Source organism: Lissotriton vulgaris, chromosome 3_1, assembly GCF_964263255.1.
Source record: "Lissotriton vulgaris chromosome 3_1, aLisVul1.2, whole genome shotgun sequence".
NCBI classification, from domain to species: domain Eukaryota; kingdom Metazoa; phylum Chordata; class Amphibia; order Caudata; family Salamandridae; genus Lissotriton; species Lissotriton vulgaris.
This window is the reverse complement of record NC_141689.1, coordinates 281195115-281214593: the sequence shown is the minus strand read 5'-3', so window position 1 is coordinate 281214593 and position 19479 is coordinate 281195115. Positions and strand designations below refer to the sequence as shown.

The 19479-nt window shown below is 42.5% G+C and overlaps 1 protein-coding gene across 4 annotated transcripts in view; it reads right to left on the bottom strand.

The window, feature by feature from the left end:
• The window catches only part of WDR7 (WD repeat domain 7), a 1275554-nt gene that overhangs the window by 1224367 nt on the left and 31708 nt on the right, over positions 1 to 19479 (bottom strand). For all 4 annotated transcript variants that reach the window (XM_086960437.1, XM_086960439.1, XM_086960436.1 and 1 more), the window contains exon 3: positions 3707 to 3813. In XM_086960437.1, the coding sequence (XP_086816563.1) occupies positions 3707 to 3813 (107 nt within the window). The remainder of the gene's footprint in view (positions 1 to 3706; positions 3814 to 19479) is intronic.

Here is a 19479-nt window from a genome sequence, read left to right as displayed (position 1 = left end):
AAGCATGGTCCTTACTAAAGCCTTTGAAAGGCCAAAGCAGTAATGAAATCAACGGTATACGAAAGGTTTAATGTGAAAGTCAAATGGCGTCTAAAGTAGCAGTATTTTATATAACGTCCAAAATGAAGCCAATGAGACAGATGTGCTATGAACACCACTCAACCGAAGGGCTACCACGGCATAGTGCACAAGGAACACCTTGGGGCGCCTCACTATACAACCGCAGTCACCTTAAAAACTAAGAAATATACCAACCATGGATAACTAGAGCTAATTCACTTTTTTCTCCCTCATGGTATCTTTCATTCATTCACATGCTTGAAGCACAATAATATTTAATTGGTCAATTCACAACTACTCTTCTTTACCACACATAGGTGGGCATCTTGTTTTTAATTAAAACAAGGGGCATATGTATGTAGAGTTGTTCGCTATGAGTGAAACATTTTTGTATCAGACACTAACTGAGATATCTTAACATAGTTGGTGGAACATTTCAAGGAATTCAATCACAAACGGAAAGACTTAAAATGGGAGGTGCTGGAGAAAGTTCAGGAGAACACACGTGGTGGAGATATTGTACTAGTTCTGAACTTACACAAATGCAAGTGGATTCATTTATTGGATTCGAACAAAAAAGGATTAAATTAATGTGCTAAACTTGGCAAAACAGGAGGGTATGAAACAATGAATAATTGATATTACCAGGACTGTATTACTTGTGGGTAAGTATTTTAGAGCATAGAAATTACGGAAATATTCAATTATGGTCGTAACCCAAATGCTTTCAGTCACCTATGATGTCCATAAATGCTTGTTGTTTTCAGATTTTGGTTAATTATCGCCCCATCTTGCCATCTTTGAACGATCCTTGTACTCCAGTCTACATTTGTCTGGTACTGTACGCAAGGAATTTATCTGTCTATCACTGAGCAAGTGTGCTTGCTGTGTGATGAATAGCTCGCATCAATAAAGACAAAGTTTTCTGAACCAGAGTCTCCAGCCTACTGTTACAAAGTAGTAGCCTTTTCCCACATTCGAATTTTCAAACTCATGAGTTTGTCCCCATGGCTGGGAGGTTTGTATACTCCATTCCATCGTTCACCAAAATCTCATGCAGGGTTGACTCAATGCATCGGACTACATCTCTGGAAGCGGCGTGTTGATGCACGGCTCCCTCTCCGGCATTAACAGAACTGAACAGGTACCTGCATCTGCAGCTCTTTCCAGTTTTTGAGACAAGCGGCTCCTTCAAGGCCCTTAAAACGTACGCTGACATCTTTCAGTATGAGACTACAAAGATTTTTTTCAGTTTAGGATTCTGTGTGTGCCTTCACAGACTATTACTGAGTAGTTACTCTGATCGCTCCTGTCACCTCTGGCGAGTAGACACCACTATACAATTTGTGGCTACAGCTGAAGTTAATGTATGAGCCTTCTCTTTTTTTTTTTTACGTCACAGAGTATCAAGGAGTTTGCAACCCTTATACCAATAATTCCTGGCGAACAGACAATGCCACTGTGGCTATGACACAGCCACCACGCACCTTTATCTTACAACACATATAACTATATGATGGTGACAACTATTTTAGCTTCTCATAGGGCAGCCTTCATTAGTGAACATAGGCAAATTCAAGCGCCTGGTTTGCCCCATTAGTTATCATCTGAATGTGAGTTCTGTAATGCTGAGTACTCCTACGTGACACATGCATTTTATTTAAGTTGTACACACAACTTCGGCCTCTCTCTATCATACGGGGTGTGTCCACCGTCTTTTGACGTGAAGACTCCATTTATTTTAAATCAAGGCACAGTGGGCCCTAACATTGATGCGAACTGTACTTATGTATGGATCTATAATGCTTGGATGTATAAAAACAAAGGTGTCAATTGTGACTAACAGATTGCAACTAACAATACTGTAAGAGGATGAATAGGAGACTATAATATTTCGTTAAAATTCAGTTAAAAACATTGCTCAATACTAGTTAAACAACTCGCCTGCCCAGTGCAGCTGAATTAATATGGAATTAGTGCCATGCCCAGACCAGAGAAGAACGGCCCCAGGTGTGTTTAAAGAAATGGTGCTGATCTTCCCACCTGTAGTTGAACCATTCTTAGTCTAATATACACAAGAGTTCTGAAAAAAAGAGTCTATTTTTGGTAGAGAAGGTCCATCATTTTCCAGCATGGGAGGATACATTTCCACAGCTCTAGAAACAGCAATCTATCTCCTCCAACGGGTTGTTACATTACTCAAGATGGTTGTCTTATGAAAATAACCAGTGAGGCAGAGAGAATTTGTGTACATTGGTTTTACTCATGGTGGTCCATATTCAGACCACTACATGTATGTCCAGTTAAAGACCGGATCAAAGGAAATGGAGCAGGTTTCAGTCCTAGCCAGCATGTCCAGCACTTGAAGTCCAGCAGTAGTCCTGCCAAACATAGATGTGCAGTGGTTAAATCACAAACATATAGTCCTTTAAAGAACCTGAATTTAAGCTGTTTCTTATAGGTATATAGGTATTCTTTAAATAGTGGATTGAGAATGAAATTGCCAGTGTAAGTGGAGTGCATTGTGGTTTGAAGAACACTTCTGTTATTAAGGAGTTATACAGTTGTGAAATAAAGACCTTGATTTGTTCGCAGGTTTTCAGGAAGGACTTTTTGGGAGACGTCTGATGAATTTAAGAGGAGGAGTCCAATCTGCTTTTGGGGCAATGTGCCAGCTGAGTGTATTGCTGTGAGGTCTCCAATTGGAAATTAGCAGGCTCCCTTTGAAAGGGCTTAATATTTTTTTGGTGACAGATCTTGAAGTGACAAATGATTCCAGGATACAGTTTTTCCATCTATTGTTATTCCGGCATTGTCTCACAGCAGAGAATTGTTGAGTGGAAATCTGTATATTTTCAACTATCTACAAGTTGTGGCCCAAACACTGATCATTGAGGTTATAATGAAATGGTCTGACTCAGATGGAACTTCTTTCAATTGATGGATTATGGCAATGCATAAACAGCAACCAAATAGCGGTTCTTCAATGGTTACCCACGCTGACTCCATCATCAATTTAGGAATCATCTGCAGCAACTGGTGAGCTTGAGGACGCATATTGCCTTGAAAACTCAAGTCTTGGCTTCAAACGTGCCCACATGAATGATTTGATAGTAAGCTTAGGGAACACGCAGTGGTAGCATTCAAAAGTTATATTAAAATCTAGGGGGCCACTATCATTCTGATCAATTGTACCCTACAACTGCGGGATGGACAAAGCTGGGACCATTGGGCAAAGTTGGCCAGTTTTGTTAATCGAGGGCTTCAGGTTATCAATTATTATGTTCTCAAGGCCGATTATGTTGAGGGGCTATGAGTCCTTAAGGTTACGGGAAACCATGTGAAAGGATAGTCAAAGCAGGACAAGTGGTGGTTGATATGATAGCTGGGAACATCCTGCTTTTACTCCAATTTAACTTGTAGCAGAGAAGGCGGAGAACTCAAGAATTAAAAGAGACCCATAATAGAACCCACACTTAAACACAAACTGCAATTTGTCTGAACTTTCCAGTGATGATAGTAGAGATATTATTGCTCACCTTTTGTTTTGTGCTCGGATACCATCCTGTACTATGGTCGCAGTGCACTCCAGAAGTAGATTAATAATAAAATGAGTCTTTAAACAGAAACAGCTCGCTAAACTTACCCACTTTCGGAGGCACTCACAACATACTGCTTGTCACTTGTTGCAGAAGCTTTGGATATACATGTAATGGAAGATGTGTGGCCAAACAACAATGCTCGAGGATTGATCTGTAAAACAGAAGAACAGACTTTGAACATGCTATCTCATCACCATAGTCATGCCATTAAACAAGAAAATAATCTGTTACTTGCACCTGAAGCAGCACTTTAAATGAACATCATCTCAGCAAAATGACAATGGTAAACATTTAAAGCTCACAGGCATAATCGGACTCCACCTGAGGACAGAAATCTCATACATACAGCACTGCAATGTGATACCATTTACACATGGTGGGCTATACAAATGCCAAACAACACAAACAGAAGCCAGTATTTTCATCACAATGCTGATGCACAATAGTTTATGCTACAGTCAGATTTGCTACATTATTTGGTTCACCACAGGGTACAGTAAGTGACTCTCAATCATCAAAACGTGCAATGCCTACTCCAGTTTTATGCTAGTCGTCACACAGCAGCGTTAGAGATGGGTACACTTTTATTTGAAAAACACTTGTAATCCAGAATCTTGAGCTGGTTCAAAACTCCTAAAGCAGCCTTTTAAGGTCAAAGCCTACCTGTCAGTGTAGCCGTTTGGTTGATAAAAAGGCTTCGTATGGACATTCTGAGAGCTTCCCAGGGAATGCATTCCGTCCATTGCTTAACTTTGGCTTTGTGGTATGTAACTCACATTTTCTTGCTTTTTATTTGCTGGCTTTATTGGTTTAAGGCTTTCCAGCAGGTATTCGTCCCTCTAGTGGAGCCTAGCCTGTTCGCCATCACTCCTTGATTCTTCCACTAGTGCTCGCTTTCTGTAAACAGGTCTTTACATTTTGTTCTTATTTTGTCACATTTGCTGTGCGTTCAAAGACAGAGGTCAAATGTCAAGCTATGTATTTTGAGGAAGCATGGGGTTTACTTTTCTTTTCCGGACTTCAAAGTGAGAGGATTTATGTGACAATCTTGCTGGGTAATGGGAAATAAATGTTTTTTTTTCTAGCACACAATAAAATTTAAATGACAGTATTTGAACTGTGCAAATATTCAGAATATATCAGCATTAGAAAAGCACAATTGAAGAACCTTTATTTTTAATTCTGAAGTGTAGTGGAAACCAATATTTTAATACGATCAAAACAAAGCAGTACACTAGGTGAAGGCCTTTTCACACGTTACTGTTTGTGCACTGTACAGTTTTATCATTACAAATGTATGTGCAAATGTAATGTTCACTTCAATTGCAAATATGCTGCCTGCAATGACAGGGTGGTAACTCCCCATGCACACTCCACTTACGTCACTCCACGATACTCCACTCAACACTACACCATGCTATGCCACTCCACTCTAACAACTTTACACCATTCCACTCTATGACACTCTACTATACACCACTCTATTCCACTGAGCTCCACTTCACTCTGACAGTCTACTCGACTCTATAACACTCCAATCTAAGACACTATATACCACATCCCTCTATGACACTCTATGCTATTTCACTCAAGGTCACTCTACTACACTCTACTCTACTCCGCTATGAAACTCCACTCTACTCTACTCCTGTCCACTGTACACCGCTCTCCTCTACGCTACTAACTTTTAGCAATGCTGAACAGCAGCCACACTGGTATTGAACATGGCTAAAATACATTGGCAAAGCCAATAGCTCTTGCACAGTATAGGCTTTGCCAGTGCATATTCACTAACTGGAGACTCGCTAATGGTTAAACCAAGGATGATTGAAGGAATGCAACGCCACAATTTTACCTTTTGTTGTCAGTGGCAGTCAGAAAATGGAATAGGCCGTCGATCCAGCCCCAATATTCCCCAGTGCACTTTTGATCCTTGGGAATTATTGCCACTAATATTTTTAAGGAACAATGGCCAGTTTACACCACACACTTTTCGTGATTTTGTACTAAATACAAAATAATGAATTTCATAGCATGACCAGAAGCTCCTAGAATTTTATTTTTTAGAGAATCTATTTACTAATTTATTTAGAATTTGTTAAAAATATAAAACTGGATGAGATCCTTTGGTTATTTCATAAATCACATAAGAAAAACACAGATTAATGATAGTGGGGCTGTGGAGGGGGGAGGGGAATGGAGGGGAGGGTTAGACTGCGTTTGGGCAGAAGGACTAAAAATCTCTAGTAATTTTCAATGAGGTCTCCTGCCCAGTGTTGCGTTCAGTTCACATTCAAGTATGGAATGTTACACTGAGGTAATTTAAACTACAGGAACATTGGGATTAACAGAAAATTACTAGAACTGCGTATTTTAAATGTTGCGGTTGTATCTCATGCAGAAAGCAAAAGCGTGAAAAGTGTTTTTCTTCTGAACTTGGTGCATTTCTTGTAAACATATTTGAAGATTGCAACATACTAAGTGATTCAGGCTTTCACATGAAAATGGAAACTTTCACAATGTTTAACTTCGCAGTTTAGTCACTGTTAACATGTTGGAAACAAGTGTCAATTTAAATCTCTAATCCTCACAGGTTAAGAGACATGGCTAATTTGAAGCCAATAGAATCCGATCGTGACCATTTCTACAGGGTACAGTGTGGGAGAGGTTGGAAATGGAGCGGTTTGAGAGGATTGTTTACACTTATGTAGGTAAAGGTTTGTTCTTTCCAAATGAAAATGCTAGGAATGGTTTAGGGTGCCACAGTGGGTAGGTCTCCGAAATAGTCAATTTACCTGAAAGAGTAGGGACCCCGCCAAGAATTACAGAACAGCACAGCTTTGATTAGATAGGTAGTGAATGGGAAAGATCAGTGGCGGCTGCTCCAATTTTGCAGTGCTGGACAACCCAATCGCCGGGTTTGGGGGAACAAGGGTGAGGGGAAATACATTTTTTTTGTCACAAGAAACACTTACCTACTCCTGCACCTGCCACCTTGGTGCTCTTGACGCTGGTCACACTGGTCAAAATGCACAGGCTCCCAGGGGGCAATCACATGACTAGGCTGACAGAGCGGACTTGAGGCTAGCACAGGCCCAGGGAGCATGGGGCTTTTCTCCAACCAGCTTGTTGCAACACAGCTGGGTTGAAAAACATGAGTGTGCAAATATGTTTGGCCATACTAAGACGGCCTGCCAAACTGACAAGCACACTTACAAGTTCCCAACACTTCTTCCTTCTAGCGTGACGTTCGGTAGGATTGCCCTGCCCTAGCCTCGGCTGGCAGTAATGAAATATAAAATTATAATAAAGCGGTTTTATTATCATTCTATTTTTAAGAGGATGACACTGTTCCACGATACGGAATGAGCCGCCCCTGGCTACAGCTCTTTCCTTTCAAAGGTCTGCAAACTAGAGCATGCTCTCCTGGTAGTCCCAGGATGATGCAATTGTGCAAGCCGAAATGGCCAGCATATGTGCATTCGCTGTCCTTTAGAATTACTCTTCTGTGCCACATTCAACACCTGAACGAGAACTGGAAATTCTCAATACGGTGAAGGACGTGGCACACAAGGGTAACTCCTAAAGGACATTGAATATACATATGCTGGCCATTTCGGCACAACAATTGCATCATGGGACTACCAGGTGAACATTCTCTAGTTTGCAGACCTTTAAAAGGAAAGAGCTCCAGCGCCCTTAGAGTCCTCCGTAAGATCGGAGTGCGGTGCTGTCTGTTTGCACAAATGGTTAGACAATGTGTCATTTTACTTGATGGTTATCTCAAGTCATGTCAAGGCGTCTCAAGTCCTAGACACTTTAGGTTGAGAGAACTGCATGGTTCCAACAAACATTTTCTTTTAGCTAAAGATTACCTTTTTTGTTGCAGCTTGCACATCAATGGCCTCATCCCATGCTCTACTGAACCAACCAAGCTGCATGTGATTGTCACGACTCAATGTTTATGAAGGTACAAGAGGGATGGTGTGACTGGACTTAGCCATAGCCAGGGAATGTATTTTAATTCCAGTACCAAGGTCATCCAGCTCAAAGACCAACTGAGTACAGGAAAACATTTCAGAAAAAGCTAATAAATACATTTAATAGAACAATTGTCAAATATATCCTTCGGGGCCTTGTTTGTGCTATATAAAACTTTATGAATAAATAAATACAAATTTAATAAAAAGCCAAAAGACAATTCAGAAGAAAATCATGAGAAAAATGGTAACATCTATAGATGCTGGAAATGGCCCTTTCTGCAGGGCCACCCCAAACATTTTGCCTCGCTCCTCCCCTTTTTGCTCTTGTACTGGCTTTATGATTCTTGGCACTTTACCACTGCTAACCAGTGCATATGCCTTGCACTCAAAACATGGTAACCCTGGATTATCCACAAGTGGTATATTTAACTTGCTAATAAGTCCTAGAAGTGCACCACACTTCTAAATAACATCTAAAGCTCAGTTAAAACCATCTGACAATCTATTAGCAATGAAGTCGCAGCACCAAGATGCTCCCTGGAGTGTTCGTGCACTATATAAAAACCCCCAAACATCAAACATCAAACACCACATGTGCCCAGGGCCTGTAAGTTAAATGCTACTAGTGGGCTTACAACAAACAGTGTGCCACCCACTACAGCAGCCCTGTAGACATGGCTCAGGCCTGCCAGAGAAGAGTTGAAGGTCCAAAGATTCCAGGGCTATATCAGTTTTCACAGGATTTTCTATAAGCAAGGGAGACACACTCAAAGCTCTGGACCTCTTGAGCTTTCTGAAATAATACAGTTTTGAGAAGGGGAGAGTGTGTGTTCCGTTTCTATGACGTATTCTTTTTAGAGGCTAAATCCTGTTTTCAAAGTGTTCCATTCAAAAAGACAGATTATTCCAAGTTTGAACAGGAAATTTTTATTAGTGCATATTGGAGCATGGACAGCCGACACGTGTTTCGCCCCCTTTGGCGAGTGGCACCAGGGCTTTCTCAAGGCTATTTAAACATTTGTTTGCATATACAGTGCACTTCTTCCAATTTTTTCAAAAGTTCTGGTCAATTTGTTCCAATATTAAAGTTTTTTCTGGATTGTGAATTTCGAGATGAATCTCCTGGCGCACAAATGGTCTCTACCAGAACTCTGCAACTGCAGAGCCTCTGTGCACATTTCGACCTGCAAGTTAACATACTTGCAAAGACCCAACCCTTCCTTTTTTATTACATATATGTCACCCCCAAATAGGCCCTAGGCAGCCCTAAGGCAAGCTGCAGTGTATTTAAAAAGTAGGACATGTCAGTTATACATGTCCTGGTAGTGGAATACTCTTATTCCTTTTTCACTACTGCAGGTCCTAGCTCTCACACAGGGTAGCATTGGGGTTGCCTTAAAACATATTTTAAGTGTGATTTCTAATTGGGAAAAATAAACATTTTAAGTTTGGTGTCTCTGGACTCACAATCTAAAATCCCAACTCATGGTGAAGTTGGAGTTTAAGTTACTGATCTGAAAATTAAACTTTTTAGAACGTTGGCATTTTCTTATTTTTACCATTCTCTGCTTCAGCCTATCTCTGAAAATCTGTCTGGGTTGGGTGACAGCTGGGCTTTGTGCATTCCCTCTAGACTGTCAAACACAAAGGGAGCTGAGGTGTGTCACCCACATCTTGATGACCCATCAAAGGCTGATGGATCTTCCTGAGCTAGATTGGGAGGGAGAAGCTGACACTTGCACCTTAATAGGGCTGACCTTGTCCCTACACAAAGAGCTGCATACCCCTCCGTATTGCGGCGAGAGCCAGGGAATGAAGGGCAGGGAACTTGTTAAGTTCAAAGACCCCTTTGAAGTCTCCCTACTCCAAAGGCTAAAATGAGTATCAATTCTGGACCTCTGTCACCATATACTCAGTTCACGTTTGGAACCGGAGGAGACTGTCAGGAAGAGGAGCTGCGTTGCAGGAGGGACCGCCACTTTGCTAAATGCTCTGCTGGGTTGGCCTGCTTTCTGGTGATTTCTGCGCTGCAAGAGGGACTGCCACTTTGCTACTTGCTCTGCTGTGTTGGCCTACTGCCTCTTGCTTGGCAGTGAGAAGGACTGGATCTCCTCTCTGCAACCTGTACAAAGACTTAAAGTAACACGGAGGACTTGCTGGCCTGCCTCCTGTTTAAGAAGTCTCAGGGTCAAAAAATACTTTGTATTCCCCCTCTACACTGCTGCTGGACTCTGCCACTTGTGAGTCCTGCAGACCAGTTCTACACAGGTCAGAGCTTTCTCTGACCTGCAGAGGAGCCCCACAAAGGTCAGCGATTCGCTTCTGACCTGCACACAGGATTGCAAGGAACATCCCTCTGCACCGATCGAACTTGCAGTATCTGCTACTGTGGAAATTAGAAAAATTAATGTACATAAGCGGCGTTCATTTGCCTTTTTCCATTCCCCTCCCTGTAGGCACCATGAATACCGTGAAACATTGACCGCATCATTCCGCCAGTAAAAGCCCGTGCCCATATGTACATGACAGCCATTTTAGGCACCATGGCCTTTTGCCTGCTCATTGGAATCCCCGGGTTCCCTCCTGCGCGTATTTGAACACCCCCCCCTTCTCACATGCATAGACCATAAAACCCTCTCCCTCTGCGCGACCCTGCTCTGAAAAGTAACACTCCTGCTTGACCCACGCAACCCCCCCATTTTCTCTCGAAGAAGCATCCTTCGCCTCAGCTGACATAACCCCCCAGCTGTGCCTGACTGCCCCCGCTCTCTCATGCACGGGTCATAAGATCTCTCTCTCTCTCTCTCTCTCTCTCTGTGCGACTCTGTCCTTGGGAGTCACGGCTGCGCCTGACCAACACCTCCTTTCCCTTCATGAATAACCCCTCTGTTAGTAAACCCTCCCTCCGCGATTGACTGTCCACACAGGTCCGAGGCCATCGCCTAAGCCGGGAGATACTGTTTACTGCCCCTTATTGTATGGAGTCACTCCTCTTCAAAGGACCCACTATTGATCCTGGCCTCCCCACCCCCTGGGGTACGATCAGGCGCACACATCCTAAGAATCGGCGGAACACTCAGCTGCGTGATTGCCCCCCCCCCTCTTATCAGCAGGTTAAGAGCCTCTATTGTGGATATATGTGGGGTGGGATTGACACGAGGATTACGGGGATGTCTTTTTCCTTGCTTCACAATGTCTTGATTGTAATAAAGAAAGGTCATATGCCATAAACCAGGGTATAAGAGGCCAGGCCTCAGAGAACTTGTTAGAGCACCTCCTGATGACACCTTGTTTCGTGTGCTCTCCTCATGAGTAATAAACTCTGTTCTTATGATCCTGCTTCCAGCGCCCGTCTCTTTATTTGGTAACTATTCAGAATGGGAACTAAGAGGCGTCTTGCGCCAGCAGCCTGGGCATCGGTTGTAAATTGGGCTGACTTTCCACACTATGAACACCACCACAGCACTGAGGGAAGACGGTCTAGCACAGCTCTACTGCGACACATTGCTATAGTTACAAGGAGGTTACTAGGGACGCTGGTCGACGCCTTGTCAGCCACCCATGTCAGCTGTGTTCTCCATCGCCAGTGACCACTCTTGAGAGGCCCACCGACTCTGCATCAACTGCCTCCGTGATTCAGGCTCAGCGCTCCGCACTGGCGATGTCGGCATCCCCCACCCACAAAGGTATTGTGGTCCGCAGGGTCTGTGGGGTGCTTACAACCAGCCGGCACTCCTTCCCGAGCGGCTCAAGAATGTGCGATTACTCCAGTCCTGAGTGACCAGACTTATTATTTTTCACTACACTACCTTTTGGAGCACTGCCTTATTCACGATACTGTGTGCAAATAACTATTCCCATCCCCGGATCGGATTGGTGTTGTTTTTCTCCGGTATAGCGTGAACGTGAGCAACTTGTGATGCATGGGTACTTTGTGAAGCACAGAATTTTTATTGACACTTTGGAAATTCGAAACTTGTGTACATATGATTGAATTTTTGTCATTTTGGTGTTTTTTTAAACAGTGAAAGATATACTATTTTTCTAATTCAGTGTGGAGTCTTTTCGTGGCGTTTTCACTGTTTTTCTATATTTTAAATATTGCACAAATACTTTCCACATTACCTCTTATGTTTAGCCTGACTGCTCTGTGCCAAGCTACCAGAGGGTGAGCACAGGCTGATTTAAGTGTATGAAGGACTTACCCCGACTAGGACTGTGGTCCCTACTTGGACAGGGTGCACACCACTGCCAACTAGAGACCCAATTTCTAACAATAGGAAAATGTTACCACTGCATCAGGCTCTCTTTCTGCCATGAACAAGCCATTCGCCTTTCAGCATAACTGTGCTTTTCCCTTATAATCTGTCCAGATCTGTTTAAGGATCACAAGATCACCCTGCATTTCCCAAGTGCTGAGGATCATTAGGAAACCATACTACTTTCTCAGTGGACTAAGGTACAGCACACACATGAATGAGTTTTAGCCCTTGGAAATATTTTTGCAGGGGCAGCATGGGAGATCATCTTGAAAACATCTATTAGTTGTAGGGGTCTTTAATTTCTAACCTTTGGACCATCAGGTCAATGGTACTGTAAAATTAAGTAACATGGTCTTTTAAACTTGCTATAAAAGATATATTTTACTAACCATTGTAAAAGGTATTTTGATTTGGGCTAGTTTAATTTTTGATGTAACCATGAAGATCAACATTTAACCCAAGGCAATTTGGCTTAATGGGTCTTTTAAAATAGCTTGTTAAAAATGACAGTCATAGCTAGAAATCCTCTTGAAGGGATGGGGCAGTTCACACGGCAGTAAGGGGCTACAGGGTCCCTTTGTTTCAATCTAAACGCTTAACTCAGGATGGCATGGCAAAGCAGTTGGGCTACAAATTCTGATCACAGCAGCGAACACTAATATCATTCAGTAAATTGATTCGATTTGAAAGCTTTTATTCGGTTAAATAAATCAACCATATAAGCAAGACAGACATAAAAACAATACAATAAAATCACAAGAATATGAAACAGTGGGATTGAAAGGGCAAATGTATCAGAGTTCGTAAACATAATGATCCAAATACTAAAGTACAAGTGCATAATTCACATAAAGTCCCTAGCGTTTTACATGAATATATATGGTCAAAATTCAAAAGTGCAAGTGCATAAAATTATATAGTCCCCTTAAAAAACATACATCCAGGTATAAAAAATAATAGTTTTCCTAATACTGATAGATTTCAAAAGGAATGTAGCTACATAAAAACATAATTGTGGGTAATCTAATCTGAAAAGCAACTCCATGGCTTCTTTAATAGACCTTGTATTATGGTATAAGAAGAGTGGTTTTAAGTAAAATTTCCTAAGATGCGAATAAAACGTACAAAATAGTAGCATATGGCAGCAGCTTTGTCGAGAGACTCCGTGGCATGGGTGAGCAGAACACTGTTTCATGACTAGGAAGGTAACAAGATGGTGTATAATAACCAATCTTGAACATGTCAACACGAATCGGTGTGATGCTCTTGTCACAACTGACAAATAAGTTCGGAAACCCATTACAAGATCCAGTTGCAAATAAAAGAGGAGAGTAGATTGGTTCTTAATGACAAGGGAACAAGCCTCTATTTTGTTGGCTAGCAAAATTAATTGTATCTCAGTTCTAGCAAAAGAGGCTGTACACCCGGGTTCCAGTCGGATATCACAAGTAAATACAAGTTTAAACCAATAAATAATATAATTAAGCCAGGGTATTCTTAGACAGTTCTCCAATTTGAGGCAGTCCCATATAATGGATTGAGTAAACACTGTCTCCTGTTTTGACCATATAGATTTCCATAGTAGGAGAGGGTGTGTCGAAACCAGATCTGAAATATATTTGATGTCCACCTCACGATAAATCAATTCCGTAGAGGCAGATGAAGAGCAAACGTTTTAAAAATAAGTTTTCAGTTTGTTGTAATATATTACCTTGACAGTGGCCCCAAACACCCGCCCCATAAAGAGCTGCAGTGACACATCGTATCTCGTAAATTGTCAGCATATCTTTGATGCGTTGATTACCCAGTTTGGCCGCAAATCTAAAGATATACCATTTATATTTCTCAGCATCTTAGAACAGGCATTTTCCTGTTCCTGGGCCCATGACCTATTCCCTGCAAACGTAATGCCCAAGTAACAGAATGTTTTGACTATCTGAACCGTAGAACCTTCAATATGGTAAGAGCTAGATGTTATAGGGTTCCTACCGCAAGCCATGACAAAAGTTTTTGATTTGTTAATTAAAAGTTTTCTTTTAGCAATAAAAACAGTAAAATTATCAATAAGACACTGTAACCCAATGGGGGTGCGAGAAATTAAAACCGCTTATCGGCGTATAAAAGAATTGGGACAGGCTTCCCATCCACCCTCGGGACATCCGACTCAAACAGTTTCAGGGCTGCGTCTACTTCATTAATAAACAGTGAAAAAAGTAGCGGAGCTAGGACGCAGCCCTGTCGGAAGCCTCTTTTGACTTTAAAAAGGGGTGTGTATTCACCTAAATGTACGAACCGCAACTTACTTGACAGCTCCCCATATAATCTTGCCAGAAAATATATAATATCTTCGGGGCACCCATATCTAACAGTAAGGGCCATAAAATAGAGTGGCCTACCAGATCAGCAAAACGCAAGTATAAATTTCCCTCCTTAACTAGGATGTACTTGCCAATCAAAAGATCCAGGTTGACACACTGCTCTAGTGTGCCAACTCCCTTTCTGAATCCATATTGTACGTGCGTAAGGACTGACTTCTCTTGGACCCAGGCTTCTAATCTTGATAGCATGACCTTACTCATGATCTTTATAGACGAGTCCAGTAAGGAGATTGGACAGTAATTGCAGACATCGGTTTTAACTCCTTTCCTATGAAGTGGTATTATAATTGACTGACCCCATGATAGTGGGAATTGGGTCGCGGCAGCAGCATTAAAAACTCTAGTTAAAAGCGGGGACCATAAAACCATTTTGTTTTTATAAGATCTATCGGGACCCCGTCGGGTCCTGGTGCCTACCCCCCTTACTACTAATTATACCCTCGGTTACTTCCTCTATACTAATAGACAGAGGCATTATGGGCCAGTCATCAGGATTTGGATTAGACAAGGTGGATAGGAAATCTCTATCATATGGATTAAAGATTTTTGAAAAGTGCTCTACCCAAGAATTGCAATTAATATGGGAGTTAAATTCTGGTATATGGTCATCCTTCAAAAAGGTGCTGTTAACAGTGTCCCAGAACAATTTACTATTTTTGGTGTCAGCTTCCTGGCATAAATCTTCCCAGGCTTATTCTTGAAGTTCCAATTTTCTCGATTTTAGGGCTAAGACATATTCTGCCGACAGAGCCTTGATTGTGTCCGGATTTCTTGAGTTACATCCCAGGGCTTGTTTGAGGCGACACAAAGCCACTGTACAATTATCGTCAAACCAGCCCGCCTTAGGTTTTTTATTTCCGCGGATTGGTTTGGTCAAGAGGGTCTCCACAGTGTTATTGATCTTAGTGAAATTATCAAGCAATAATACTGGGCCGACCTTATCCCCTAAGCAGACTTGGATTTCATTCTGGCATTGCGTGTTAACATCATACTGGATTTTAGATGGGTTCAAACTGGCCCATTTTATCCGGACACCATTTGGTCTAATAGGGGCAATACATGGGCTGTAAGAGACACCAGTGACATTTTTAGAACCCCAGCATAACAGATACAGAGAAATACTATTATGATCATTGGTTGGTTGATCCGTTATCCAGGGTAGTGAGAGTAAATGTACACTATTACTGGAAATAATAATGTGATCAATATTGGACATTGCATTTCTGCCTGTGAATGTGGGGCGTTTCATATTATGTTTATCAGTAGCACAGTGCAGTATTTCTAGATCCAACTTAGCAATAACTCCATTTAAAACCGTACCATATTCACAATGGGGGAAATGCATAATACAATCATCGTCAAAATCCCCCCTCCTAGGCTCACAAACTTTGGTCAGAGATAATGGACATATTTGAACATTAAAATCACCAACCCAGAGAATAATAATCGGTTTCCGAATAGTACTGGTCAACTTCTCAAGTTCCATTTCCAGGGCATGGACAATTGAACCACATATTGAGTTAAACACATTATTATAAAAGTTGATCAAAATAACATCTTTACCCACGGGGGATACCAGCTACATAATCTGAGCATGAGTGCCCACAGCAATACAACATTTGATTTTACATTTGTTCAGATTGGTAGAAATCAAAATCAGAAGGCCACCCTTAGCTCTACCCGAATGGGAAGCCTGGGCCGGGAGCCAATGGGAGGTGAAACCCTCTACATAAAATGGATCAATGGACCACGTCTCCTGAAGGCATATAATGTCATGTTGGGCCAAGATAAAATCAGACCATGATGGTGTACCTATTTTACTCTTAAAACCAGCAATATTCCAGGTGGTAAGTAGGTACCCTTGTTCGTTTCGTAAAATTTCTGACAGGGTACTTCATGTGCCACCTCTTTACTTGTGATAATTCTGCTGGAGTACGTTCTAAATCACTAGGGGTGGAGGCTGTCCATATTGCATTAGTGGGTGACGTCCCACCTTGCTCTAGCATGCATGGGTCAACCATTCTAGTAATGTTCTTGGCGTTGAAGTTTTCCATTTTGGGGCTTTTGGGTACACATCTTTCCCGTGCTACCTGACTGGACTGTATAGGTCCCTTGCGTCAATAATTCATATCCAAATTAGTCAGAGCCTGGTATCTATTGGCTACTGGGATGGTAAAATTAGGTAGAGGAGAGAACAGGGAGGGGGCTAACAATCATACACACATTGAGGGGTGGAAAGACTCAAAGAAACAACATTTAACAACAAAAAACAGAGAAAATATAACTGTTTTGAAAATACTGCCCTCACTCACACACCGACGTGTGTGACATGCTTCATCATCTGGTCTGCTTACAATACACCCAGGTGTTGCCACACTCTGGACAGAGCATAAGGGAGGGGATAAACATAAAAGACCAAAGGACACAATACAAAACCAAACAACATATATGTATGAACAACACAAAAGTGATCAGTGAATGTCAACCTGTGACTAGAACTGGTGTCCAACAAGTGCAGTTAATAAGAGAGTGCTTAAAACTGGTTTGAGGATACCAAACAAAACTTTATTAATAAGTTCCACAACCAGGATTAAAAAGAGAAAAAAGGATGGTAATGTTTCCAAGAGAAAATTAAAGTTCTCAAAACAACCCACCTAGTACCGCTAATGTCAACATGTTTCGACCGACTTTCTGCGCCAAAGAGGTCACCCTGTTCTTCTTCAGGACGTATGTCGCTACCAGTCCTGCTATTGGTCAAACCGTAGTTCAGTCAAAGTACCAAATGGCTGATCACACAAGATTCCTAGTTGAATCACAATGTGTGGAGGGGATCCCAACAACACGGGAAACAAAAACTGGAATGATAAATAATCCTACATCAGTATGTAAAAAGTGGGTGACAAAGAGTATCAACAATATTCGAGCCACCCCATTGGTTATGACGGACAAGAATCCTGGAATCGGTAAATATATTCAGCAACCATGGATACGAGTGAAAAAACTACTAGTATGTTCTGCGTTCTGCTCTGAGTCGTGGAGGTGAGTTGAGGAAGGGTTTACTCACCAGAGTCTTTCTGCAGCTCGGAGTGGTCGTCTTTCTGTGTTGAGGTACTTGGTGAACCAGGATCTTGAAGGGGTGTCTCCAATCTTTTTTTAGGTTCAGAGGGGCTACTTGGTCTAGGACGGCTGTCATTATAGAGTTAAAGTGGGTAGTGAGTTTGATCGTTGAGAGGTCACCTGATTTTGGGGAAAGGCTAGAGATAAAAAAAAATTCCAGCTCAGCTAGGGGAACTTGTTTTAGGTTTCTGGGCCACTGAAGGGTTTTCTTAGTATGTATGGGGTATGATTCTTTCAGGTGTAAGTGGAACAGGATGATGCGGTGGCCTGACCAATCAACTGGGAGGATGTTGTTGATGGTTATCGCCTTCTACTGGGCTATGATGGTGTCAAGGGTTGAGCCTCTGTTGTGGGTTTGTTCATTGCAGTGTTGGATAACGTTGTGCTCAAGTAAAAGTTATTTTTAGGATTGGATTAGAGTGTTTTTTTCATTATTGCCGTGGAGGTTGAGGTCGCCTAGGATTATGTTGTTGACATCAGAGAGTGAGCAGTGTGTTACCAGGTCTGAGAGGTGTTCGAGGAAGGGGAGAGTGTTGCCTGGGGGTGGCAGAGAAGGTGGCAGTTTGTGGATTTATTAATTTTCAACCGTATAGAAGTGTTAAGATATTCAAAGGTGCTGTAAGTGGAGGAGACAGATTACACCATTGTGACGGTATTCTTGTGGTTAATGGCTAAGCCCCCGCCCTTTTTGGTTGATTCGGTCTCTTTTGATGCTTGAGAACCCAGCAGGAACTAGTAAGTCGAGGATCGGGTGGGATGATTCATTAAGCCAAGTCTCTGCGATGAAAGCAATATCAATGTCATAGTTAAGGATGGTTTCCGCCAGTTCTGTAGCATGCTTGTAGCCAGATCTACAGGTAATGAGTAGACAGTTGGTAACACTAGAGTTGCTGTTGTGTTTCTGAGAGGTGGGTACCCTGGATATATCAGAGAGGTGTGCTGGCGGTTTGGCCGTTATCCTGGGTGGAACAGGAATAGATTGAATCGATCTGTGAGCGCGGTTTTTAAAGAAGTAATGATCCAGCTATTAGGCTAAGTTTCTGAGGGTTGGAGGGGAGGTCTGGTGTTGGTAGAGGGGTGAGCAGTGGGCATGGTCGGGGGGGGGGAGTTTTGAGGGTCATTTGGATTTATGGATACCTAGTATCACGTTATCAAGCTGAGTTTCCATGAGGTTTAGTCTTTCCTTTAGGTCTGATGCAGGGATTTGGTTGGGGGGGGAGGGGGAAGGGAGGAGGGAACGGGGTGAGTGCCGTCAATTTGTTGGGAGTGAAGTGTTCAAAGTATGCAGGGAGCAGGTCGGAGAGTGTAAGAGCAGGGGGTGTTTTGGTACTTTCTCTGTTAGGGGCAGTTTCGGAGGGTGCTTTAAGTGGGCGTGACATTGGGTCAGTTCGCAGTTTGGAAGGGGGAGAGGAAGCATTGTGCCTGTTCAGAGTGGGTGCTGTTTCCCTAGTGGTGTGGGTTGATGGACGGAGGGGTGTACGGTTTGGGGGTGGGGTATTGGGAGAAGAGCTGGGTGGAGTGGGAGGACTGAAGTAGGAGGTTGGGTCTGGACTGATAGTTCTAATTGTGTGGTTGGTGTTCTGGGGGTGAGGGTTACTGATCTGGGTGGGTGGAAAATTTGAGTCTGGCTTCGAGTGGGAGGGGGTGTGCGTGGAAACTGTGGTCGTGATGAGGGTAGAGGCAGCGACTTGGGGGGAAGGCTGGTGTGGAAATCTGGTTGGCATCTCTGTGAAGTGTTTTATTGAGAGAGGTGTTGAGTATAGGGAGAGAGCCATGCAGAGAGTGGGGAATATGGATTCAAAGGAGCATAGGTTGGCCTCTGAGGCTTGGATCAATACGATACCGTTTCTATAGATAGTGAGGGTGGCCTTGCCTTTGAACATGGGGGAGTGAGAGATCGCCAGTATATGGCCGTGAGGGATGCTGGAGGTTTTGCTGATGCGTAGGTAGTTGGTGAGGGTAGAATTCCATTTCAGAGGTCGGGTGGTGTAAAAGATGAGAAGATTTTTTCTGTCATTTGGACGGGCTGTGATAGAGATATATTAGTGTTTCATGATGTTGTTTGATCAGATTGTGT